Source organism: Aspergillus saccharolyticus (genome assembly GCF_003184585.1).
Source record: "Aspergillus saccharolyticus JOP 1030-1 unplaced genomic scaffold BP01scaffold_21, whole genome shotgun sequence".
Lineage (NCBI taxonomy): Eukaryota > Fungi > Ascomycota > Eurotiomycetes > Eurotiales > Aspergillaceae > Aspergillus > Aspergillus saccharolyticus.
The window spans coordinates 41074-66911 of NW_020290631.1; the positions used below are offsets into that span (position 1 = coordinate 41074).

At 53.2% G+C, this 25838-nt stretch overlaps 8 protein-coding genes across 8 annotated transcripts; 2 read left to right on the top strand and 6 right to left on the bottom strand.

Moving 5' to 3' along the window:
* Positions 1–1309: 1309 nt before the first annotated feature.
* On the bottom strand, positions 1310–3060 carry BP01DRAFT_342929 (NADPH-adrenodoxin reductase; the record flags this gene model as incomplete). Its single annotated transcript, XM_025573498.1, has 3 exons — positions 1310–2191; positions 2256–2690; positions 2754–3060. Coding segments are annotated over 3 exons (1603 nt in total), but the record flags the coding sequence as incomplete, so codon positions are not given.
* Positions 3061–3355: 295 nt separating this feature from the next.
* BP01DRAFT_357811 (uncharacterized protein) lies at positions 3356–6255 on the top strand. The gene is made up of 3 exons (XM_025575283.1): positions 3356–3793; positions 3851–4039; positions 4090–6255. Exons 1-3 carry the CDS (start codon positions 3614–3616, stop codon positions 5950–5952), a joined length of 2232 nt encoding a protein of 743 aa, XP_025430174.1. The 5' UTR covers positions 3356–3613; the 3' UTR covers positions 5953–6255.
* Positions 6256–6508: 253 nt separating this feature from the next.
* Positions 6509–8529, bottom strand: BP01DRAFT_342935 (Lectin C-type domain protein). Its single transcript, XM_025573499.1, has 2 exons — positions 8380–8529; positions 6509–8324 (listed from the first exon to the last, which is right to left on the bottom strand). The coding sequence occupies exons 1-2, from the start codon at positions 8431–8433 to the stop codon at positions 6552–6554; spliced, it is 1827 nt and encodes a 608-aa protein (XP_025430175.1). The 5' UTR covers positions 8434–8529; the 3' UTR covers positions 6509–6551.
* A 308-nt stretch (positions 8530–8837) lies between these two features.
* BP01DRAFT_383688 (Sec62 family protein translocation protein) lies at positions 8838–10154 on the top strand (the record flags this gene model as incomplete). The annotated part of the gene is made up of 3 exons (XM_025577439.1): positions 8838–9312; positions 9366–9922; positions 9972–10154. The coding sequence occupies 3 exons, from the start codon at positions 8838–8840 to the stop codon at positions 10152–10154; spliced, it is 1215 nt and encodes a 404-aa protein (XP_025430176.1).
* A 358-nt stretch (positions 10155–10512) lies between these two features.
* On the bottom strand, positions 10513–11731 carry BP01DRAFT_424259 (uncharacterized protein; the record flags this gene model as incomplete). The annotated part of the gene is made up of 3 exons (XM_025579682.1): positions 10513–10557; positions 10624–10767; positions 11288–11731. The coding sequence occupies 3 exons, from the start codon at positions 11729–11731 to the stop codon at positions 10513–10515; spliced, it is 633 nt and encodes a 210-aa protein (XP_025430177.1).
* A 2568-nt stretch (positions 11732–14299) lies between these two features.
* On the bottom strand, positions 14300–16364 carry BP01DRAFT_366637 (uncharacterized protein; the record flags this gene model as incomplete). The annotated part of the gene is made up of 7 exons (XM_025576415.1): positions 14300–14384; positions 14481–14518; positions 14695–15065; positions 15149–15176; positions 15287–15371; positions 15693–16023; positions 16268–16364. 7 exons carry the CDS (start codon positions 16362–16364, stop codon positions 14300–14302), a joined length of 1035 nt encoding a protein of 344 aa, XP_025430178.1.
* A 3809-nt stretch (positions 16365–20173) lies between these two features.
* BP01DRAFT_366638 (uncharacterized protein) lies at positions 20174–21449 on the bottom strand (the record flags this gene model as incomplete). The annotated part of the gene is made up of 3 exons (XM_025576416.1): positions 20174–20508; positions 20549–21065; positions 21447–21449. 3 exons carry the CDS (start codon positions 21447–21449, stop codon positions 20174–20176), a joined length of 855 nt encoding a protein of 284 aa, XP_025430179.1.
* A 2666-nt stretch (positions 21450–24115) lies between these two features.
* On the bottom strand, positions 24116–25409 carry BP01DRAFT_299177 (oxidase ustYa family protein; the record flags this gene model as incomplete). The annotated part of the gene is made up of 5 exons (XM_025571945.1): positions 24116–24228; positions 24301–24507; positions 24565–24634; positions 24795–25021; positions 25109–25409. The coding sequence occupies 5 exons, from the start codon at positions 25407–25409 to the stop codon at positions 24116–24118; spliced, it is 918 nt and encodes a 305-aa protein (XP_025430180.1).
* Between the last annotated feature and the right edge of the window lie 429 nt (positions 25410–25838).

The window sequence follows — 25838 nt, forward strand, 5'->3', positions numbered from 1 at the left end:
GCCCCGTAAGTTACCACAAACTTCTACAAGCGTAGCATCTGCCTTGCAGATCTGCAGATTCTAATTACGTGGAGTTGGAGCGGCACAGATACTAGATTTAGGCGTTCGAGAGATTCTGATACTTGGGAACTGTTCCTTTCCAATGCGATGTCGATGTCGAGATAACCCGGTTAGTACAGCGTTAGTAGGGAGATGATTCTACTACCACTCGTGCTCGCTAGATACCGCGAGATGATATTCATTGCCAATACACTGTAGACATATATCATAGTTCAAAGGACACTACTGCAAGAAAACATGAACGTAGCCCAAACACACAACCAAGCAAGAGACCATTTTACCTTGCCACATTAGTAAAGATCTCAAAACCACCAGTCTCCCAACAAGAAACCTTTATCCACGGATAATACTAGGGGCATGTACATAAGTTGTCAAACCCTCTGATCCCACACCCGTACAGTCAGTAGCCACCACCTCTAAATCCCTCCCCGTGGTTACTCCCCGAGTCCCCCAGCCGTTGGCTCTAGCAGAATAACCTAACCCTGATTAAGTTGAGTCTGCATAAGTACTACCAGTAGACTAATTACTTATTTAGTAGTACTCCAATATATGAATACAGCAAAATCTCCGCCTCACCCTAAGTTTTTAGCTCCAAGGCCGGCGCTGATTCTTTTTCCTTGTAAGGGGTAAGGGGCATTCCGACTCCGGAATAATTGCCTACTCCAGAGGCCGCGAAGAGGGGAATATGAGTTTTGATATGGTAATTGGAAATTGTTCTTATTCATTATATTGCTGTGGGTATTTTATAGCGTATTTTACTTCTATTTGTATTCTTTCCACGGATAATTACTCACTGGCAATGTGAGCAGGAAGGTATGCGCTTGTTCAGTGGTCGTAGCATTATACTGAACATGCCGAGTATAGTTTCGTCGGCAGGAATCTTATACTGACTAACTACTTTTCCCTGCTTGAATATCTCTTCAGTTAGCAGGAGTGCTATACTGGTGGGTACCAGAGTCTTCTGGGGGGAAAGCTGAAGTTTCATGGGGGATATACGAATGGGAATGGGAATTGGTCTTGAATATGAGATGGAGAAGCAAGCCCCCTGGGGCGCAAGGTTCAATGGTCGGACCTTGTGCCAGGGGCTGGGATTGAAAGGCTTAAAAACCGGGCAAATGGGCAAACGGGTGGACGCAACAACAGTCAAGCAAAACGTTCGTGAGATTGTCGATTGCTTCATCTATCGTTGGTCTGCTATATCATCCAAACACCAAGGGGATTCTGTTCTATACACGATGCAAGTTCTGTTCTATCGTACAACTCTGACGTCTCATGCAAGAACGTCAAGCATCTCCTCCACACGTCCGAATTTATCGCGCACCTTGCCCTTCTCCTGACCGCGCGCGCGCTCGGCCTGGTCAATCCGTTGCCAGTCTTCCCACGTCGTGGGCCGCAGACCGCGCTTCTCGGCCTCCGGACGGACGCCCTCCCAGCCGAGACCGGTGCGTTGCTCGGGGGCGTTGAGCGAGGGTCGCGTCGTCACGTCTGCAGCGATTGCGTCCGCCGTGGTGAACGCGTCCGTCATGGTGGTGGCGATGACGCCCGTAGGTCCACGCTTGGCCCAGCCAGCGCAGTAGAGACCCGGGAGATGGGAAATGATCGAGCCATCGGGTAGCGCCTGACGATCGCCGGTGTCGGCGCGGCTGGTGATCCGTCCAAATCCGTCGTTGGGGATCACCCCGCGCCGCGCGTCGAACTGCACCCCCAGCTCTTCCATGCCCGGCAACGCCAGCGACTTGTACCCCACGCTGCGAAAGAAAGCGTCAGCGGGAAGATCGACCGTCGCCCGCTCCCCGCTCGGGAGGTATTGAGGGGTCACTTTGGCGCTGGGCAGGAACGGGTCGGAGGAATCCAGCTGGTTTCGAGCAAAGGTCACATGCGAAAGGCGATTCGGGTGTTGAGGCGAGGTGTGCAGGCTCTCCGGAGAGAGGAGGAAATCCAGCGACCATGATTTATGCGCCGTGGACGGGTCGTTCGTAGACCCCTTGGCCATGAGCTGGACCAGGCGTTTCTGGGCGCGAGGCAGTGCCGACATGACCTCTTCGGACGGGAGGAGGTCTGTGGGTATGGGGTCGAACGCGACGGATGGCAGCTGCAGAAGTTCGCGAAGCTCTTTGATGGTAAACGCGGCCTGAGGCAAGGGTTGTCAGTGAAAAGCCTCAAATACGCGGAAAAGGCAGTCGAGCGCAGCATACCTGCATCGGCCCTCGACGACCAACAACGCGAACCCTCTTGATCTTGCTCCTCCGTAGCGCCTCCACTGCATATTCCGCGATGTCCGTCTTGCGCAGAACATCGATATCCGACAGCAGAATCCTGGCAACATCCAACGCCACGTTGCCTTGTCCGACGATCACCGCATTCTCGCCAGTGGTCAAGTCCGGTGCCAGGTCCCGATGCTCGGGGAGGCCATTGTACCAGCCCACAAACTCCCGCGCCGAATAGACGTTCCGATTGGCCTTTTCGCCGGGGAGGCCGAGCTCTTTGTCCTTCGGGGCGCCGTATGCGAACAGTATGGCGTCGTAGTGGGGCTTCAGCGTACTCAGTGGGAGAGACACACCCAACTCGACGTTGCCAATGAAGTTGAATCGCGGGGATGTGGCAACCTCGGTGAATTTATCTTCGCAGTTCTATGCGACCCCCGACATCAGTGTTCGTCCTGGTTCGCAGGCGTCCTCGGTTGTTTCACGTACCTTGACCTCGGGATGATCGGGAGCGACGCCATATCGCGCCAACCCGAAAGGGACGGGCAGTTTCTCGTACATATCGACGACGGCATCGTCCACCTTGGCGAGGAGACGATAGGCAGCGTAGAAGCCGGCCGGGCCCGAACCTATGATGGCGACGCGGAAGGGTCGCTCATTTTGCACGAGCTGGCTGTATCGGCGGGACTGACGGACAAAATGCGTGCGCTGGTAGCGTAGGAAGGAAGTCTTCGGGCAGCGGGTGATCTGCGCCGTGCATTGGGCGCAGACATATGGAGCACGTTGCAGACTCATTGTGGTTAAGAAAAGGACGTGAATGAATCATGGCCGGGCAAAGCGGGCAATTCAGGGACCGATAAGGACCCATTGTCACGTGATATAGATCTTATCGACTCCGTTGCCCCGGCGACAATCGGGGCGTTCTTGTTGACAATCATTGGGTTGCAACTCATGGAATGGAGTGGAGAGATAGAGATGATGATGACGATGGTTGACAGATGCGCCTGGCTGCAGCTCCCGAGCCCAGCCCTGCAGCTCAGGCGCCGACCTTGGCTCGTGCGTTCTCTGAATTCCTGCTTTCTCCTCTTCCTCTCCCTCTCCCACTTTTTCTCATTCCACGGTTCCTACATTCCTCCTCTGTCAGCTGTCACTAACTGTCGTTCCCTTCCTGTTTCTCCCCTCGTCAACCTCTCGCTGGTGGTTGCGACGGGCATTCCTTCTTTTTGAGAAGCTTATCACCAGCATTCCACATTCCTCTCAATCGTCTCTCCACCTTCACCCCCCCGCCTATCGCGTGGGTCAATGCTCTAGTCTTTAGTTCGCGGCGTCATCGTCATCCATCGCGAACCATGGGCGAGTCCGATCCCCCATATCTGTATGATAGCCCAGTCCACCACCAAACAACTTCGCCGCGATTCTACAGCCAACCATTCAATCCCAAGGCCGTGACAGAGGCAAGCTGGGCTCAACCGGAACCACAACCGGAGGTCAAGGCTCCTTTGGTTGGTCTCAATCGGCACCCGGACTCGGTAAGCATGTCTATGGTTTGTCGTCGCAGTGAGGTGTCCTCGCGCTGATCCCTACAGTACTACAATGTTCCCGATCGGACGCGATGGACTCCCATGAGCCCCCACACAAAGAGTAGAGTCATCTACGGACGTCAAATACAATTGGGTCTCCGCGTCCTTGCTTTGATCGGCGCCTTAGGATCGTTGTTCTGCTCCATTGTGATCAAGAATGCAGCAACCACCGTGATCTGGATCGTACGCGTCGGGGTAAGTGCTGCTTGTGTCGCAGAAGTAGTTATGTACTGATCGTCCCTAAGCCCGCCGTAGCCATCCTGCATAATATATACAGCATCTGGTACTTGTGGCGGTCTGCGATCACTAGGCCTCCTGGATCCCAGGCCAGTTACATGCTGTTTGCGGGCACCCTCGATCTGGGATTGGTGCCATATTACATCTTTGCAGCTTTCCTGGGCTACAGACAATGGACCGACACTGCTTGGAATTGGCAAAACCTGCTTAGTTCGGAATTGGATGTGACAACTAAGATTGCGGAGTCTACCTTCTTGCTTAGTGTGGTCAATGGAGGATTGCATCTGATTTCGCTTGGTATTTGCATCTTCTTAGGTATCATCTTCCATAAGATCCGGAAGCTGCCGCCCGACATGAACCCACTGGAAGACAATCTCACTGCGCGTCCACTGAAGCGAAGCAAGTCGGAGATTATAGAGAAACACGCCAGTCTGTCTACACTGGACACGGACATCGGGTCAAGCGAAGAGCCCCTGATCACGGGTCCTCGGACGGTGCCTTTTATGCACACTCGGGACAACATGTATCTAGATGGCTTCAGTCGTTACCCGCCGAGTGCCTCCGACAAGAGACACTCTCAATATTCGCAGAATACTCAGCGGATGTCGCGGGCGGAGTCAGTCCCTCAGCTACCATTCCAGCAGCCCAATGATATTGCCGACGACGTCACGGTCAATTCGCCGATCGACAAAACCCCCGACATCTTCACTCGCCCCACAACGACGATCCCACATGGCTCTCCAGTCCGTGAACCGTCGCCTGCCATTCCTCCCCGCTCCCAATGCGTGAGCCCGGCATCAGACAATTGGATCGTGTATCCCTCCCGGTCGGCCACTCCAGCGGAAGACGAAAATGAACACCCGCTTCCTCGTGAACCGTCTTCTGCGTACAGCGCCGTCGAGACCCTCGCATCCGCCAAGAACGGGGTGATGGAATGGTTCAGCGGCCCGCAGCGCCACGGCCAGCCTGTCGGACAGGCTATTACAGAAGACGTCCGCGGTGAATATGAGTCGATCGCCGCCAATGAGTATTACAGCCACAACCATGACGATGTTCACGATTTCCTGTACCGCAACGGCCTCTACGACAGTGCGGAACAAGACCTCGGCGACCACCGCATCGACATCTTCCAGGACCATGACCAAGAACACGACTACCTGGATGAGGAAACCCGCAACTCCCTGCGGGTGAACCCGCTCGCCCTCAACCCTCCGACCCCGCAGCCTAAAGTCGAAGGTATCCGCGCCGTCGCCCGTAGCCCAAGCAACAGCGGCCGCATGGCTCTGACGGACATTCCGAACCTATCTCCGAACTTGCAACAAAACGAAGACGCCAGTGCTGTCGAACCCACCCCGAAGAAAAGCAAGACTTTCTACGGAGACGTCGCCTTGGCCAGAGCCGGCAGCGACCGCAGCAACAACAACAACAACAACATCAACCGCAAGCCCAGCCTAGGCCAGAAACTCGGAAAGTTCACCATGTCGCGCAGCCAGAAGCGCAGCGCCTACGGCGCGTTGAAGCAACACGATGACGATGCCAACGACTATCTTCAAGCCGACCCCGTGACTCTTGCCGGAGACCGCAAGGGCCGCGTGGTCAGCAATTCCGGCGCCGACTTTGGTGGTCGGGCGGTCCCAGACACACACCCCGCCGCAGATCCCAACGCTTCCTCTTCAATTTCCTACGGAAACTACCTCGCCGGGCTTGGGGTTGTCGGGGTCGGAAGACGCCGCGACGTCAGCGGGAAGATCGCGGAGGAGGGCCGGGCAGAGGCTAGCAAGAAACCGGGGGTGGAGGTTAATCCCGTCCGTGGCGACGAGAACGTGAAGCCTGTTCGTGCGGCTGGATGGGCGAGGTTTGCTGGGTTGTAGGTGTGGCGTGAAGGGTCGACGAGCATCGATACTCGGTACACGGCTATGTGATGTGGACGGTACTTGATGACCGAAGGGCTGACTGATGGATTTCTTTATGATTTGATGTTTATTGATTTGGATGGATTCTGATGATCTATGTGGATGATGATTGAGACTTGACTGGATTTGATGGATTGGGTCTCTCTCTTTACGCAGTGATACTCCTCTTTCGTCTCTGAATTTTATGTATTGTAGGTACTATTGTACTGTACAGAACGTACATAGTGGCTGATTTCTCAGCACGGTGCAAAATGAATGGAATTAAGGACATGTGTGATGAGGTGATCGGGTTTGAAGTGGTAGGCTAAAAATATGTGCAGGGTGATAGATACGACAAAAGATTGTACAAGACAAGATGTACTAAGGAAAACAAGAGCCTGGGTATGTACAGTATAACTCCAGTAAAATGAATGACACTCATCAACCAATAACACACCCCCAGCGAGATGTCAGGAAATGAAGGAAAGAAAACAAGCAAGCAGCACCTCCCCTCCCCACCCCCCCGCGTAGATGTCGCGAAATGACGTTAAAGAGCGAAACAACCCCACCCCGGCAGACTAAGAAGGCACCCCCTCATATTCCCACCCCTTAATGAGGCGCTTATTCCGGCGCGAATTCCGACGGTTCGCATTACACTTCACGAACAACGTCAACGCGGCAATAATACAGATGACGATGCTGGCGATGGCTGCCACCAGAACGGTGCGACGCTCCAGCTCACCGGGGTCGGCGGCGTAGGGGCAGCTGGCGTCAGGCCCGCCCGTCACCCAGCAGGAGGTGACATCGAGGGAGTTGAGGTCGAGCCAGACCTCGCGGCGCGATTCGGAAGTGGTGGTCGGGTCGAGGGTGTCGGTTTGGGTGAGGAGGTAGTGGTAGAGGAAGGAGTTCTCGATGCCGGTGCGCGGGACGGACAGCGAGGTGTTGGACGGGCAGGCGTGGTTGTAGGCGTCGGCGAAGGAGTGGGCGGAGGGCGAGAGGCGCCAGGTGAAGGGGCTGGTGCCGACGCGGCAGGCGGCGTGGCGGCTGACGCTGCAGTTCACGGCGCGCCAGTGGCCTCCGAGCGAAAGGTCCATCACGGCGCAGTGGTCGTTGGAGGCGAAGGCGCTGTCGTCGTCGTCATCGTCGTCGTCGTCGTCTTGGGTGTCCGCGTTGGCGTCTGCGGGCTGGCTGATGGACCAGGCCCAGGAGGTGGCCAGCGAGAGGTCCTCGTAGGGCTCAATGGTGTCGGCGGCGGTGGTGTTGAAGAGCGTGTCGTTGAGGGAAGGGGTGAGGCCGCACGCGGTGAGGTTGACGGACACGGCGGCCATGTCGCCGATGGTTGCGTTGCGATCTTGGGAGATGGCGGGTATAGGGATGTAGTCGGAGATTGCCCAGGAGGAGTTGGCTTCGGCGACGGTGGTCGCACCGGGTGTGTAGTAGCAGGTCGTGTCGAGTTGGCCGGCGGAGTCGACGGAGATGGAGATCGTCGAGGAGAGGTAGTAGGGCGGGAAGATGAGGCTGCTGCTGCCAGCCGGGAAGAGGTCGTACTCGGCCAGCTGGGGGTCGACTGCGGCGTACTCGACCAGTAGGCGTTTCTCACGCGCCAGTTGCACGAACTTCACGCACGGCCATCCGTCCGGCGTGCTTTGGATGCCCTTGGCGTCCTCATGGATGGTGAAGTAGTCCGTGATCGGCTTGTAGCTGTCGTCGACTTCGAACCAGGACTTGTTGAGGTTGGCACGCTCAGACACCAGCTCCGACGGGGTGTAGACGTACGATGAGAGTTGGTCGTCGAAGATGGCGCTGAGGGTCTCCGAGCCGGTGGGGAGCTGCGCGCCGGTCACGACCGAGCCGGCTTCGTCCGGATGGGCGGCGCTGGCGGCGGCGTGCAGGTTGAAGGAGACGAAACGAATGTATGCGGTCAGCTCCGTGTTGGTACGCTGGAAATGGCCCCGGAGCACGTCGATCAAGCCGTCCAGGTCGACTTTGGTGGTACATCGGTATGAGCCGAGCTCGTAGAGCAGCGAGCCCGATGAGCTAGCCACCGCGGTGACGGTCGCTTGCGCTGCGTTGGTCGCGGTCGCGGTCGCAGTTGCGCTCGAGGTGCCAGAGATGCTGATAACCGTCGCATCTTGGGGTATCGAGACTGGACAAAGCTGCCATTTCCGTGCGTCAGTCGACCAGTAGAGGTCCACGATCAAGCGACGATATCCAACCGTGAGCAAGTTGGAGATGCATCGGCCCGCCGCATCTTCGTCGTAAATGTTATTGCCGAAACAAGCTGCGCGAAGGGACACGGAGGAGGTGGTGACGAAATTCAACGGAATCTGGCCGGCGACATCTCTTTCGCTCTATGCGATACTTATTAGTGGCATGATGGGTGATTGGAGACGGTTGCGAACTCACTAGGAAGACAGCCGACTGCGTCGAATTGAGAACAATATCCGGGTCAAACTTCATTGACGTGGAGCTGTGAGCCGCAGGCAGCGGAGAGGCCGATTGAGCAATGAGAAACTCGGCATGACCGTTGTTTGCGAGATTAGATGCGACAGAGGCATGAGATGATGCAGTAAAGGAGGAAGAGATGAACGGAAATGCGCCGGGCGGCCGAGTGCGGAGAAGAAGGCGGTGGGAGCTTTTGGCCCAAACACCATCTGGCCTCTTCGGTCTTCGCTTTCACCTCACCATCTCAACTTCCCATACCAACTCACCTCAACTCATCCCGCTTTCTTTATTCTCCCCGACTGTCTGTCACTTCCAGTCTCTCTTCTGCTTTTTTTGCATGATAGGCGAACTCGAAAGATCAGCGTCGTTGATCCATTTCTTCATTATCTGCTAGCTCAGTCCTAGTTCCATCGCTCATCATGGCGGCGCCCGGTGGGCCATCTCCCCAGCAGATTGCGGCCATGCAGCAGCAGTTCGCTGCTGAGGCTGCCAGACGCGGATTGACCCCAGAACAATTTGCTCAGCAGCAGCGCGAACAACTCGCCGCAGAGGCCGCCAAGCACAACATGAGCACCGAGCAATATGTCCAGCAGCTAAGAGCGCGGGCGATGGCCGCACACCAGCAACAGATCGCACAAGCCCGGGCGCAGGCCCAAGCCCAGGCCCAAGCCCAAGCTCAAGCACAAGCTCAGGGAGGCCAGTCGCCCGCACAACCAGGTCAAAACCTGCCAGCGCCTCAACAACCTCAGCCCCAGCAGACGACACGTCAAGTGCCGGTCAACCCATCCAACCCCCCCGACCCGAAGGCCATCGCGGTGGCCCAGTTCCTGCAGTCGCAGAACCTCAAGACACGCACTTGCATCATGGATGGTCAACGAAAGGAGATGTTCAAAGGTGCGATGCTAAGGTAATGCATTCGATGAACCAGTGCTGACAGTGTACTCCAGTGAAACGCGCTATTCGCGCCCTCGAATCCCCCGCATACGCCAAAGCCGCCGCGAAGAAAAACTCCCTTCTCCCCCCCGTGACCGACCGCGCTTCTGCAGAGAATGTCTTCAAGCTTCTCCCCCTGTCTCTTCTGGCTCTCCGAGTCTCGAAAGTCGATCCCCATGCGGGTCACAATCACGCTAAGCCGAAGAACCGTGTCAAGGGGCTGTGGACGGTCAAGATCGAGCAGCACCAGGAAACCAACCCTATGATGCACTACGTTTGGTTGTATGAGGGGCCCCAGTTAAAGCAGAAGTTGATGGCTGGCGCCGTTGTTGCGGGTATCTTCGCCGTTGTCCTGTTTCCCCTCTGGCCCATGGTGATGCGGCAGGGTGTCTGGTACTTGAGTGTCGGCATGATGGGGTTGCTCGGGTTGTTCTTCGCGATGTCCATTTTCCGTCTGATCTTGTTCTGCATTACCGTTTTTGCAGTGCCGCCTGGACTCTGGCTCTTCCCTAACCTGTTTGAGGATGTCGGTTTCGTGGATAGTTTCAAGCCTTTGTGGGGCTGGCAAGAGGTATGCGAGATTTTACTTTCGATCCGGGATGATACTGACAGTCACACAGAACAAGAAGAAGAAGAAGAAGTCCAAGAAGGCGGTGGCTGGTGAGGAAGCATCTAAGCCTGCTACTGAGGTTGCAACTGATGCAGCTCCTGCCGCATCCACTACGGCAACAGAAGCACCGGATACTTCCAGCACGGTCAAGCGTGACTTGGCACCCCGAGTGGAGGAGCTTGGCGAGGAGTAATGTCGTTATTGAGTTGGTTGCGGAGGCGCCTTGTACTGGCTGGCACTGTTTCAATGGCATGGTTGGGTTAGGTATAACATCGCTTCGGCTTTCATGTTTCGATGCTTTCGGATTTACCGTGTGGGATAAAACAACTTGGATTTGGGTTTGCAAACAAATGGATTGCTTTTACATTATATTTTTCGAGTGTTGTATGGTGTTGAGTGATTTGGGGAGAGGGTGTCACGTGCCTGTATAAATTCATCAAGTCCACATCACAACTTGCCTATTTGTGGGTCCGTTTCTTATTGCTAACTAGCAAGACTGTCGATCGACTCTTCGAGACGATGGCTGGACCATGGCGCTGTTTGTCAAAGCCCTAGCGTGTGTTGTCTCTTTGCAGCCGAAGGGCAATGGTGAGTGTCTGACAATAGGGTGTCATGTTGATGCTGTGGATGCAAATGTCACTCTGCGGGGGATGTCTGCTTACGCACCCATTGTTCATCATTCCCTCTCTTGGCTTCTGCTGCGTGAGGCTTTCCATGTCATGTGATAAGAAGGGGCCATATATCCTCTTCGATCTCTTCCCTTTGTCCCGTCCATTCATCTCTGCAAGGTTCCTGAAAGGGGCTGGCTGTTCAGACGGTTGACATTGACATTGATATTATCTGTTTGAACACCTTATGTCTGACAGGGATTCATTCGAAGTCTCGATGATTAGAGTAACCATAACAATAACCAACCCCCTCCTAGCCTACAGAAACAAAACAATCCATCCATCTCTCAGTAAGAGTAAGTAACTTAATCAATTCACTGAACCAACTTGATCAAACAGCACAACTCCCCCAAACCAACAACCTCCCCCTCCGACACCTCCCCGTACAACAATCCCCATCCCTCCAACAACCACCCCCGACCTCCGTACAAACCCTCGGCTCCCCACAAACCGCCTCCCCATTCAACCCACAGTTCCCCGACGCACAATCCCCATCCTGCGCACAACCCGCCCCATACGCCCCCTCCGCCGGCTCCGTCTCACAAATCTTGACCCCCCGATCCTCGCTCCACAAACTAAACCCACACACCAACCCCGCCACGCACTGTTCCGTCGCGGTGCACACCGCCCCGTACGCCCCCCGCGGCCGCACACATACCCCGGCCTGACAAGCTCCGAACCCGCACTGCTCGTCCACGAGACACGAGGCCCCGACGGGGAGCACGGCTGGTAGGCAGGTGCGTGTTTCCGTGGCGCAGATCCAGCGCTCGGAGGTGTTCTCGTTGGTGTTGGTGGCACGGCAGTCGGCGACGGTACTGGCGCAGGGTTTGCCCCGCTGGGAAATGGCACAGCTGCCGGCGTGGCAGTAGTTGGTGGCGCATTCGTTGTGGGTGGCGCAGCAAGTGCCCGGGGCGAGGCGCGGGAGGCATTTGTGGGCTGCGGGGAAGCAGTAGTTGGGTTCCATGGCTGTGGTCTGGCAGTTTTCGTCGGTGGTGCACGCTGGGCGGGTGGTGAGGTATTCGGGGGTGGGGTCCGGGGGTGGGGTGCAGGCGTTGGTTAGGACGAAGAAGAGGAGAAGCAGGGGAGGGAGGATGCTGCGCATATTTGTGGTGGAGAGGGTGAGTGATGGCAGTGTGAGTAGTAGAAGACGGGGAGAGGACGACGCCAGAATTTATTGAACGGATCAGGGGGGTTTTTGTTGGTATATATATGGTACATGATACCTGCAGATATCCTGTTCCTTGATATGATGTTGGATGGTGCTGCAGGGTCGTACTGCAGAGCACTGCAGATGATCTGCAACTTTATTGATTTCCCTGCATGGGATTCGATAGCCCTACCTTTTATCGTGCGGCTGGTCTTGGCGGGCAGTAGGACTGGTCAGAGGGCGGTGCTTGTTTAGTCCTTGGCTTGGGATTTGTATGGTTTTTGAGGACCTGTTGCGTCCGCTATGTAGTAAATGGTTGTGAATTATCTCTGCCTGCATATACATCTACTCGGGGTTGTATCGGAGTGTTACTACCTTATTGACTTGATTTAGTTTGCGAACTGGATAGCGTGAGGATGCTATTACTATCGACTTCTGATACATAAGGTATCTATACTGCTGCTACTTGTACTGCTTTTGATACAACGGCAAGCCATACGATAAACGTGCTGAATGTCAACCCTGAGAGGTCTCGCGCACTCTTGCCTTTGGAGATGGGTCTTGGGAGATGCTTCGCTTGGCTGGGTCCTCGTTGCAAGCCTTGCATACCAGATCGGGTGAATTCTATGATGAACGGCGTAGAGATGAGGCTACGCCTTGAAGTCAGCAGCTCTTCTTGTCAATAAACCCTAACCCAACTAGGATTATCACCTATCCCACTAACACATAGTCTTTGCAATCACAGCCAGCCAGAATTAACGTGCTGACTAGTCATATCCGTGATGAAATAGTCGGAAAGGTTTCCGGTAACCAAGGGGTGATCGCTTCCACCTGAAGACACTCTTTGTCTTTAAGTCTGTGCAAACCGTCCACTCAACAACGTACAACATGCCCTTTCTCAGGGCCCTTGTCATTGCGTTCGTAACTGTCAACCTGATAAGTGTCGACGAGCTTCCTCTTTACATGTCATCCAGGAATTTCCCATGAACCATGACCATTTTCATCCGTTGGGCCCATTTGCTCCTACAACGGATCTATGGCTCACTCGATCGCGGAGGATTCTGAGGAACAGTGATAGCTATGAGAGGCGTGCCCCATCACTGTTCACTAGTGTATGAGTGCCTCTGCGTCCGCCAACCCGCTGCATTAAAGTCATTCACAACTGTCCACTGATTAGGTCAAAGACAGTTCCCTTCTGCCCCTATTCCCTCGATCCAATGATTTAGGTGTTCGTGAGCTTCGCTCCTGAGCCACACGAAGATGACGCCGCAGTGGGGATTACTCCCACAACGGTCTGAATGGGCGGACAAGTGGCATCTAAAGCTCTCACGGCCCGTAGAGGACCAAAAGTCCTCAGTCTGCTTCTTATTCCTGGTATGCAGTAGGTGTTCGCGTGGCTGCATACCCCGCATTTGATCCGAATATCCTCGCCAGTGTTGGACCTGAATACCTGATGGACGAGATTGTAATCAAGGTAACAATATTCCTCCCCGTTTCGTCGTCGATGCAACCGAAACGATGGAGGTGCTTCCAGAGCACTGAACACCTCGTTCTCCGCGCAACGAACCCGATCCTTGACTTGGATCTGTACAAGTATAAGCAAAGTTTGAAAACCTTCAACAGCACACTTACCGAGTCGCATTAGACAGTACTGTATTTCAACGCGTTGGTGTTCAACCTGTTCCATAACATAAGAGGGTAGGTAAGCCTTACAGAGTAAGAGCGCGATCAAGCGCGTTCAACCCCTCCACCCCACATAAAGAAGCACAAAACCCCATCGACTGTGGATCATTACAAGCATCAGCAGTGAGCATTTGCTGGTTAGATTGGAAAATGCAGGTCTGTAGTGAACGCTGAGAAGAGCCTGTCGTCTTCAAAGTAACATAGTGGAGTACTGTGTGTGGTATCCTCCGGACTACTGATGAAGAAGCCGCAGTTGACCGAGTGTGCTTTGTGCACTCAACTACCACAGGTCTGGCCTCGGTCCATATTGCGCGAGTATAAAAGGTATCTTGGCGGACGGATCCACACTAAGCTGGTCTCGCGTCGGGTATCTCGTATAGTTTCATTCTAAACTCGATGCGATGCTAGTCTCTGCATCGGGTGGATAGATCGAATGCCAACTGAGCCAAGGCGAACAGCACAGAGCAATGTGATCCTGGGTTCGACTGGAGCGGACCCGTCAATGCTTTGAGAAATTAATGAGATCACAGCGGACGACATAGCAATGGATAGACCCCTTCGAGGCCTTGTTGCGAGTCGTGCTTATCTCCTAGTGAGGATTGCTCTGGATTGATCACCACCGAGTGATATCCAGTAACAATAGAGGTGTAGCGCTCATTGCATCTTGCACAGCACATATAAGCCTGAGTAACGACCTGAGAACGTAATGTTGTCGTCTGTATCGAGTCTTTAGGGTGTCGAGAATATCACCATCCAGCCAGTCAACCTAGGTTTATATGTCGAGGTGAGCAAAAGGGAGAGCGTCAACAGTGTAGTCGGTAGAATGTCCTTGCGAAAGACTCAAATCGATTGCATGATTTCACCCCAAAAGAAGATCGGGAAAATGGTTGAGACAACAGGGCCGAGTCGCGGGGGCATAAAAAACCTGATTGAAAATCAAGAAAAAGCCAGAACTCAATACAAACGGCGAGCTACCCGCGACCACCCACCCCACACACCCAACGCGAGCTACAGCACTTACTCGCGGAGGACAGAAGCCGGGATATGTGGAGGCGCAGCCTACTCTGCAAGAGAGTAGTGCTTACTACCTAGAGTCCAACCACCCGATATACAGTATAGACCGTATAATAGGCTTCTAGATCCAGGCCCGCTCACGACCCGACAGGGGCTGCGAATCTGTCTAGGGAGGGAGGCTGGGTACCACGGCGGGTGCTGCCTCCGTGTGATCTGCAAACCAGGCCGCGGGAGGCAGCTCGACGAAGAGGGAGACACCCTACTCTTGAGTCGTCGTTAGCCCGCACGTGGGGCGCCGGCTGGTCCCAGTCGGCCCTGGGTGTGCCCGCTGGAGGCGCGGGAGGTCCAGGGATTATGGGGCCGGGGATCGCGGGGGCCGCGACGATGTTGGTCATCGTCAACCGAAGGACCGGCGTCTTTTCTGTGTTCTTCTGGCCATTTGGTGGTGCCAGGAAAGCATCCTGAAGCGTGTCTTTTGACAGAGAAGAAGACTCTTGTTCCTTGCGAGACCTCTTCTTCTTGCCTTTGTCGGTCCGTGGAGCCTTAGCAACCCTTGAAGAGGACTCCAGTGGTGAGGCATTCGATGGTAGAGCTTGTCATCGCCGTAGATGTTCACATGCTCGCAACACAAGACGGATACGAATAGATCAGCTAGGGACGGAGAGCTCGCTTTACTGGGCAGCTTCGCGTTGCTGGACGACGTCTGTATCGGTTTTGAGAAGTGCGATCGATATCATCTAATCTTCCTGCATGAAAGTAGTGACTCAGATCCTGAGATTTGTCAGTGGTTGTCCACCAAAACCCTGGACTGACTGGTCGCCGCTGTGAGCAGAAGCACGCGTCATTCGACGGTGCGCCGGCCTTCCTAGGCACAGACTCGCGACACCGGCGATCGTGACTGGAAAATGTCTTCCAGTCTATTCAGAAGAGATTGGGGTCTCAATTGTTGTGAAAAGACTCCATAGCCGGACAAGAATAAGGGTATAGCTGGTGACCTTGAAGTAGCAGCCTTTATTTCGTAAGAGAACAGTCGACCACCAGCTGCGTGCAATCAATTGTTGCACTTCTGCTCTATCCCTTCACATGTACAGTCGCGGAATGCCTTTCCGACGGAAGCATCGCAACAGCAGAAACACCCTCAGCAGCTCAAATCACTGGGATACCCTCGCGGAGCTGGATTGGGACAGCCAGCTATGATGGCTTGCTTGACTCAACGTACAGTACAGGCCGCACAATGGGGTCGCAGATCCACATCTGCTTGCGGCCTGACAGAGACTGCGTTCCTGTCCAGTGGAATAGAAAACCAAAGGGCTTCATCGTCGTTAACTGTACTGCAATGTGCGCTCTGTGACGGACAAAGGTTATGGTGGGCGCGGGGAGGGACGAAGACTTTCCATAGTTCTCCCATGTACCAGAGGGCGTTGGGAAGAAGTTGTTGGCATGATCCCAAGGGTAAGAGGAGCACTGGTCGCGGCGACACTCGGAAGCAACCGGCGAACTCAGTAACTGGCTCATGAGAGACGGATTGGAGACTTGACCCTCAATATCCCCTAGAGGTCAAATGGCAGGTCCGATAGTAGAGCCGTAGATGTCTCTTGGTACCGAGGAGAAGTCGCCTAAGATGCACAGTCGAGAAGGAATATTAATACAAGCTCCAATTCCCCCCTGTTCCCCATCTCCTTGCGTAAAACTCGTCAATCGAGCATTCGAGTCTCACCAACTCCAGCGCAACAGATTCCATGATAGGGATCACAAAGACAATCATACTGAAAGTTTCCAACTTCAGTCACAAACCCCCGAGGCTGTGGAGGTTGCCGAACAAACAGGTGATTGCATCCCATTCATAGCTGCGCATGAGCTTCGCAGGGGATTTCAAGTCCTCCGGCAACATGGGGAGGGGCAGAGACGGGCCGTGTCTATCGACACGCTCCGTATGCCCGGCGCAACTTTGTCCTTGAGCACCGCATGATCAACAAGCCGCGCACAGGATCAAAGCTATGACTTTTCTGGAAGGGCGTCTGCACGACTTTCCAGTATGGATCTCCAGAATCGAATCCTGTCCTACTCAGCTCGAAGTCGAGGTTTCAAACAGGTTGCTGTGCGTCACTCTTAAGAGACTGGTAGGTAGCATGGCCGGGAAAATTGTGTTAAAAAGTTCGGCTATCGATGTTTGAGTTGGCCTTCCTCGTCGAGTGTCCAAATTTCAGCAGCAGAATACGTTAGTGGGCGGGGACGGGGGCAACAACGCGCCGGCCGACAAGGAACTTGGCCAGCAGGTCCCCCAGAGACTTGCGGACCGCGGAGGCCTCCTCCTCCTCGTCGTCGTCATCGTCCGAGTGAGTTGAAATGGCAGTTCGCGCACGAACCGCCCAGGAAGCCGGGCAAAACAACTGTCTAATCGAGCACTTCGTAAACCATTCTTCATATCCTCGAGACGATAGGTGTATGTCTCCGACCAGCCTGCTCTGAGCACAATAACTAGTACTGGCTTATCACCGACGCTGAGACGGCCATCGGCTAGTTCTCTGCTTTTTTAGTACTCTCCTTCAGTCAGGCATTTTCGAGAACTTGAAGAAAAGACTTGAGAGATGTTGCTTGTCAATAAATGTCGAGGCTTTCACGTGCTTTTAATATCAGTGAGCTTTGTATGAAACGTGAGACTGCGCGACTCGACATTAACGGAAGACATTGTTGTTGGATAGCAACCATTAGCGACTCTGGCTGTGTAGAATATAAGAACTGTTGAAGACCCAGCGGTGAGATAGTGGACAGTGTAGAGATGTTCGAAATGGTTTAAATGTCAAAGCCCCTGAACCGCATCGAGTTGTATTGGTGGCTCTGGTATTGGCGAGGATGATGATTGATTCCTCCTGTAGCGCCTTTAGCTCCCGCCAAAGGCGATGCCTGGCGGCAGAACGTCACACTTGTGACAACAGGACTGAAATTGAACGGCTCATTTTGTTGATGTGACAGATGTGATGATTGATTGGTGTTCTGTTGGTGAGACGCTCGGATCACTGAGAGGTGTTGTGAGGTCCGAGGTCACGTGACCTCGTGATATCGTACAGTTGACCTGCTCAGCTTGATGGACCCCAGAATGCATCTGCTGGCCTAACCCTTGGGCATGGTTTAGATATGAGGCGAAGCATGGAACAAGACGAGATTTAGTCTTCTGCAAGCCGTATACTGGCGACGCATTCATAGTTCCTGATGACGATCGATGGCCGACTCGGTGGTGGCTGCAAAAGAGCTCCAGACGTAGCATCCCGCCTTTATCATCTTGAAGTTCACTCCCGTTCTGAGGATTGTTTGAATCCTGGATGCTGGTTTGGGGGTCTTGGATGAACTTTCTCTCCTGCTCGGAGCACATGTGCTTCTCGTTGCCTGATTGAACTGTAACCAAGAACTTCTGACGGCGATTCTATTGTGTCTGGCGTGATGAAGTATCTTGACTTCGGGATCGCAGATGACCAGCCCCTTAGGTGTAGGCCACCTATCATATTTGATCCTCGTTGCGGCCTCACGCGCCCACACATGAACTGGAGCCAGACTCCTCGTCTCCTCCGGACCAGAATCTGATCACGTGCTCTCAAGAACCCTAGCCATGCTTGCATCGTGCTTTTTTTTAATAGGACGATGTCAAGAGACCTTTATGCCCGCAGGCCGAGCCGCAGAATCCAACTTTAAGCAGCAGGATGCCACTTTGACGGTCCAACTGGGCGTTGTTATTGCGGTAGGGATGGTGGTAATGGTGTGGTGCTCACTAGCTTGGTGGTATTGACTTGTGAAAGCCACGCATATTGAATCTAGCGGCGCAGATTCTCCACAAAAGATGGCTGGTCAGGAGAATATCTATTTCCACCGGCCATGAGGTATGTTATCTGTACCAGAGAGTTCTATGTCAGCTGTCTCGCTGACCTGTTTCCGCCGATCAGGCCTGAGTGGACCCTTACGCCTGCAATCGGCTTCTCGAGCGGTGGTCACCGGCTTCCCATTCTGCGCTTGCGTCCGAACCTTGGTCTCAGCTGTCTTCGCAGCGATTGGGGTCTTGCGGGAAGGCTTGCTACTCCTCGCAGATCAATGCGTTATAATCGGGGTGATTCAGCGAGCAAAGGCCCCGGGACCGCGGGGGTCATGTTGTTCTGATCTCTTGGTGATGTTTCTTGACGGAGACACAACTGGGTTAGGCTTATACTTCGCCTGAGTGGCATCAAAGTAGCGGCAACGCCACGAACCTCCAACGTAGAACTAGCACAGCAACCTCACACCATCCATGGAAGCCTTTTTTGGTAGAAAATATCAACCAATATTCCGCGTTGATAGCCTTGTTTGCTGCCTGAAGACGTACGGTTGCCGGAATCGTTCGCCTTGGGCATATGGATTTCCATAACCTGTCCCCGTGAAGCGATTGGAAGTATACTGATTCGATGGTGTCTTCCAGATATCGGCTGGAATTCTATCAGCATATGGTACGGTAATCAGGCCTGTCTCTCTGTTGCCGCGTGTAGTGCATTGGACGGCAATCGACGTCTCAGCTGTTCAAGGATGTAGCATGGACTTGTGCGACACTGGTCAGAGAATGATCCGACAGGTTGACTCCGAACTTCCGATCCAACTTATTCTGACAGTACTGTTACAGGCCCAGAACTAAGCATAGGAGATTTAGAATGGAGACTTTCAATCGAACAGCCTGAAGGCTTCGGGTGTGCTGGGTAAATGATCCCAGAGACCAGGCCATTATTGTCAAATGGTTCTCCTTGTCACCACTGTTACCCCTCTGCCATCGGCCTCAATCACACGATCGACAATTTCATAGTCGAAAGACCTCTGTCCATGTTTCGGTGAATATATCCCCGGAAATGTGTCTTTCTGTAGCCCCATGCAAGCACAGCGTATCTCTCCGTGGCAAAGGCGTCTATTAATCTGATGCCATCCCTGGTTGTTGGATTTTCATCTAACTGGGAGCTGGAATTGGCGGCTTTCTGTTCACCCCTTCGACGAACCACCTCAACTTCAGGTGGGCAAAATAAGGACTTCCCCGAATGAAGGATGTTTTTCAAGACGTCCCAGAACTGAGCGTCCGGGACTGGCTTAGGCTTCTTCGGTTTTTATTTCGCAATATGAGGGAGTTGATTTTTCAGATCTGCGCGTACTTGTCTCTTATCATTGAAGGGGTGCGCTTGAGTGGCCGTGAATGTAGCCTTATCCGCGATTGGTCTGCGAACCTCTCTTGCACAGCGCCCCAGCGTTCGGGGGTACGAGAGCATGATGAGAGTATTATAAGGCAAGGGCAACCTGCAGAAAGGGTCGAAATGATCCGAAATATCGAGGCTTTCGGACACGACCCGTGGGGCCTCTGGGATGGCGTAGGAGTTGTCCTCTCTAAGAATGAGCTTAGAAGATAACCAAGGGCGAATGAAAAGACCAATCGCTCCGTACTTCTGAATTGTCATTGTTTTCGCGACCTTGCTCAATTTGATGAGCAGCCCTGTTTCCCACCCATGAAAAGCAGAGGAATCCGCAACGATAGACAAGACGGTCATCGGTCTTCGTCGTATTCTTTCAGTTGTTGTTGGCATGCCATCATGTATCCTCAACTATCGATAAACCTGTCATAGAGAGAGGTTGGCAATGAGTAAGAGCCGATCTGATTTAGGCAAACCATCCTCCCAGGTAACTGTCATAGGCTTATTTGCAAGACTAGGTCGTGTTTGACTGTATGGCTCTGTCCCTTTGGCAGAGCTCCAGAGCTGTCTGGAAGAGCTTCAGAAATGTCGTTTCAGTTGGTGCTTGGACGGAGTTCAAAATAGACTTGAGAGTTGCTGTTTCTTCCGGAGCGGGGATGGTAAAACGCTGGCCCTTACAGACGGGGGATGTCGGTTTGATAGACCGTCTGTCGAAGGTATCGATGTGGATGGTGGCGAGTGTGATCTGATCAGCACAGAACAGCCTATTCGTTCCTTCTAGGTTGATATAACGGTTCTTCCCAGAGTAACTGAGGAGGAACTTGTCCGGAAAGTCCGACAATCGCTTCACTGTAACCATACTGCAGTACTTATCACTATTCATGCCGACCATTTCGAATAAACCAGGCGGCGGGAGGCACGTGTGGGGCGCTGGTCGGTCCCAGGTCGCCCTGAATGTGCTCGCAGGCGCCAAGGGAGATCCTGGGATTATGGAGCCGGAGACCGCAGAGGCCGATAAGTCCTGGTGGCTTAGCGAAATCCACCTGCCTCTTCGGCCCGACGGTACCTCCCAGTGCCTGCTTTGCAAGGTCGAATTCTATCCCGGGGACGTTGGTCGCAATGAGTCCGATTAGGTCGTCATCGTCTATCGCTCCCACTGAGTCGGTAACGAACCGCTTGGGGCCGCCGGTGTAGTATTTTTCGAAGATGCCTTTGTGCACATGTCCCTTATAGTTGAATTCCACAGTGCCCCCGATGATCTGGTTGGCTTTAGATGCGTCCTTGATTCCAACTAGCCAAAGCCCCTTCCTGGGGGCGACCGATTTCGCCCCGGTGCCCAGGGGTCCCCGGTCTTCGGGAGCATGTTTCGATTTCGGGCGGCCTGCCAGACCTCCTCCCTGGTAGCCCTTGCTTGGCCACAGTGGTTAGCAACGACTCGCAGGATGGGGTCGACACGGCTACTGAGATCCGAGTCCTTCTGTTTCCATCTCAGGCATGCTTCATACGCTTTAGTGAAGGTGACCTGGGGGAGGCCACGATGTGCACTAAGATGAAAGATTGTAGGCGACCCCCTCGGGCGTAGATGCGGGTGCGCGGCGGGAGTGGAGAGAGAGAGAGAAAGTTGAAGGGAAAAGCCTTCAGCTGAGGGGGGGAAGGGGAGCCTTCTTATCTAGAAGCAGGCCCTACTTATTCGAAGAAATCGCCTAAGCGTTCCCATGAGGCCCCGTTTCTCTGGCTGCACGAGCGTTAGCAAGGCCAGAATACGAATACCGCGACGGTGTACTTACCATTCAGATTTTGCCAGCGTTTCGAAACTTCGCAGATTTGGATTTATATCCAGAGCTTTCAATGTCAATGAATGATACATTCACAAATCAACGCATGAGGTCTTAGATTGGATTCCCGTGAACTCAATCTAAGTCCTTGTCAGAGGTCTTTTCGGCCTGTACCCAAGCGAAGGGGCATATACTCATCTGTGATAGGGAGGTCACCTATCTCAGTAGATAATGAATGCAGAGGCGAATCTTCTCGTCTGGTGGGATGTCCTCATGCGATAGGGCTATAGCACATGAATAAAAGTGTGTAATAATAGAATAATATTTGTCGTTGTTAGGATGGCGGAGGATCTCATGCAACCGCAACTCCGGAGAGGGCTGATATCAGCAACAAAGCTAGGCGTGTCGGCGCGTCGCTGCTGGATTGCCTGTCGCTCCAAATCAGGGATAAAGCATGATTCCTACAGAGATAGGTGACGTGCACGAGTCAGTTGGAGGAGTCAGTTGTAGGCCAGTCCCCAGTATGCGAACCACCCCAACCAAGATCCGAGGAGCTGAAACATGCTTATGCTTCGCTCACTGGGATTGCAGTATTGAAACTCTCTGAGCGAAAGCTACCCAGACTGAGTTTTCCCTGGGCGAAGGAGTAGATCTCCTGTCTCTTTCGAAACTTTCGATCACTTCTCTTGCCAGTCATATTTTGACAATATAGAAGACTGTCGTAGAGGTAATGGCCACTCGGGTACATAGCCCACTATTAAAAGGCAACGAATTTGTATCCTGGGTGACCTCTGTCTCGGCGTTCGTTTCATCCTGTTATGTCCGAGAATAGTTCCATAACAGTGTATCATTCGGTGTGATAACCACAAGGACAGGCTGTTCTGTCTGCGGTGCACAGCTCGGATTCTTCGAGCACCTCAAATTCAACAGCCTTGAACTAGTCGATGACATCAACTATGTTCAGAAGGGCTATCTAAGGTCTCATCAATTTCACCTTTAGTGTCGGTGTCAACTTCAGCTTCGCTGACGTCCGTTCACTGGCGTCTATTTCATCGATGTCCAGTTCACCGATGTCCAGTTCACTGATATCCAGTTCGCTGACGTCCGTCCACTGGCGTTTATTTCACCGATGTCCAGTTCACTGATGTCTATTTCACTGATATCCAGTTCGCTGACGTCCGTCCACTGGCGTTTATTTCACCGATGTCCAGTTCACTGATGTCCATTTCACTGATATCCAGTTCGCTGACGTCCGTCCACTGGCGTTTATTTCACTGATGTCCAGTTCACTGATGTCCATTCCACTGTCCGCGTCGGTTGCAGTCTCGGTTCCAAAAGACAAATCGGTCTCTTGACCAGGATTCAGCGAAAGGATAGAGACACGATGCAGGCATCAGTGACATAATCAAGTACGACGCGACTTGCCGACTTTTCTTTCTTTATGCGCGTGTAGTGCTGTCCATCCCACTCTCTAGCAGCCGAGAAGAAGATCCATAGAAGCATTTCTTCGTTGATTGACCATGTATGAATCAGTTCATGTATGATAGCTCAGAACTAGGCACCATACACTTCTCAGAACACAGGCAAAAGTCGAATAAGCGGACGGAGAAACAGTTGAGAACTGTGAAGAGAATGTTGCCTCCTCCCTGGTGGGACAAGTGGATTCCCCCCTCCAAGCCATCGACATCCTCGCCGTACATACACCTCAGGGCTGGCTTGTATGTCTTGCCACAGATATCGTTGTTGTCGAAGCGCTTCAAACACACTCGCAGCTCCCCCCCCCCCCAACCTGGTAGATAGTTGTTGTTGTGGTCAGAGTACCTTGCATGGTGTTTCTGCACAGAGTTGTGCTGCTGGGAGCTTGATTGCACAGCAGGCGTGATTGGAGGGGTCATTTGGCCGAAGGATGGCTCCAGCAGATCGGGTGGTCGCTCTTGGAACCCTGGCTTGTTCGCGGAGGAAAGATCTGTATCGCCTTTGAGAACGCGACGGTGGGAAAAGCAAAAAGATAACAGAGGAAATTCGCTGGTGGTCACCCACCCAGGTACTATGAAGTCCCGGGGAGAGGGCGGGGGGCAAATGAATGAAGCTTGTGGATGATGCCTCAAACTTCTTCTTCAGCTTCCACTTCCCTCCTCACCACCACCATCATCCGCAAGGATTATCCATAAGAGGATGAGAAATAGAAAGGATAAGGGTAGCTGTATGATGGGGAGGGAAGTGGAAGCTGAAGAGGAAAAAAGGAAGAGGAAGGGGGAGGACCAGAGGACGTATTTATAGCATTCCCTCGCCGTCGATTACAGCTTCATGGAGGCGGTGATTACCCTAACTATCACTCAGAGAAGGAGACATTTCATTCTTCATTTCATAAAGCCGGACTTCTTCACTCAGAAGTAAAGTAATTCATTCATGTGCTCATGAGAACCTCCAATATAGAAATTAGGAATATATCGTAGGCAAAAAAGCAACTTCCACTGAAAAGTGCCATATAATTTACTATCCTAACTAGATTCTATTACGTACTCCTTTCTTCATTATCGCAGGTGATCACCATTGAGCGAGACAGAAGGTGAATTGCATTAATGAAACACCGGTCATATGAACAAAAATCCAACTCTCACCTTCACAATCGACCCCCGACCCCCCCTCCTTCCCAGAGACTATTCACCACCCCTCGATCATCAACCCTCACGATGATGCTGCCCTGCATCCCCATGATACTCATTCGGATGAAAATCCGGATGCCCCGGAACCCTCCCGGTAGCCTTATACTCCTTCTCGGGGAACGACGGCCCTAGAGAAACCCCACAGTCAGCCACACCCCCATTTCCACCTTGCTATTTGAGTCTACAAGCGAATGACGAACCTAAGGTAGGATGCACCAGCGTCGTCTCATCAAAAATATCAAAGGCATGCTCCTCCGCCCAATTATCCATCATCTCCCAGTTGGCGCACTCGTGCTCGACGACGAAGTTCGGCTTCGGGGCGCGGTCGTTGGGGTCCCAGGTGAAGGTCAGGAGGGCGACGTCGGCCTTGCACATGATATTTTGGCGGAGGTTGTCGATACAATGCTCTTGGGTTGGAATTAGTATGGATGGGTGCATAGGGTGTGGATTCGGGGGAAATATACCGATATGCACCGGCGTAGTGGGTTTGCCGATATGATAGTAGTTCTGGTAGACTACCTGGCGGAGGAATTTCTAGCTGGTGTCAACATATTCCCCTTCCCCCCTTTCCTTGGTCCGATTCTTCAGCAGACCGAGTCAAAATCCGGGGATCTTTACCAAGCAATGAAGCTGATGATACACATCTAGACCCGTCTCTTAAACATCCGCACAACATACCAACCAGGGCGGCGACGTACGTACCAGGAATAGCATAGAACCCCCCCTTTTCATCATGAATCGGCACCGAAGTCCGATTAATCCTCGCCAGATCCTCGGCCGTGACCCGGATGTTCGAGTTGATGAACAACTGGTGCCAGGCGTGGTCGAGTTCTTCGGACGGGGCGCCCTTGAACGGGTTCTCGCTTTCAATGGAGGCGTAGATGGTTTTGCGTTCCATCTGAATGGCTTCGTGGAGGGGGGCTTTGATGGGGTTAGTCTTGTTGCTGGGATTTACTGGATGTGTGTTTGTTGCTTAGATTGCAGGGGGGTGGGGGGGGGGGTTCGTACATTCAATCAAATGCTTCCGCGGTACCTCCTCCCACCGAGTCGACGGTCTCGTCTTCGACATGGCGAGTAAGAATACCGCACCGTAGAGCGAGGCAAGCAGGAGGTGGAGGCAGAGGCTCTGCCATCGGACGAACGAGGCAGCTGATCGTCGGGTCCGAAGAGGGCGGTCGATGTAGCACGCTCCCTCTTCGTTTCTGTCTCTCTCTTCATCTTTTATGAGCTGCTCGTCGTGGTAGTCCGATAGATCTAGGCTCTCGGATGATGTGCTGCTTCTACTGCCTGGTTTGAGGGTGGCGTACATGTTGGTGGTGGTGAATCTGAAGGGGAGACGTTAGGGGGGTGGGAGGTATAGAGTAGATGACTGACCAAGTGCTATAACTCAGAGATGACTGACCAAGTGCTTTAACTCAGAGATGGCGTACAACCTCGCATGTAGCATCATCGTGAGGCGTGCATGGATCTTGCAACCATCCCGTTGACGAGGGCAAGAAACCTGATTTCGCTGTGGCACACGCAGGCATCCTTTGGCTACCAGTTAAAGCTGGAAATCAGTGTCGTTTCCAGCAGTTACGCGTGCAATCCGCGTCATCCTGCTTCAATAATCGATCTGCGCTGAGATCAGCTGCGTCAGCGAGCTCGGATAATGTCTGTCGGGGGGAATATTGGGCGATATTGAGATACTTGTCACCACCGCGTTCAGATGTTCGATATTTGGGGTAAAGGCCTTGAC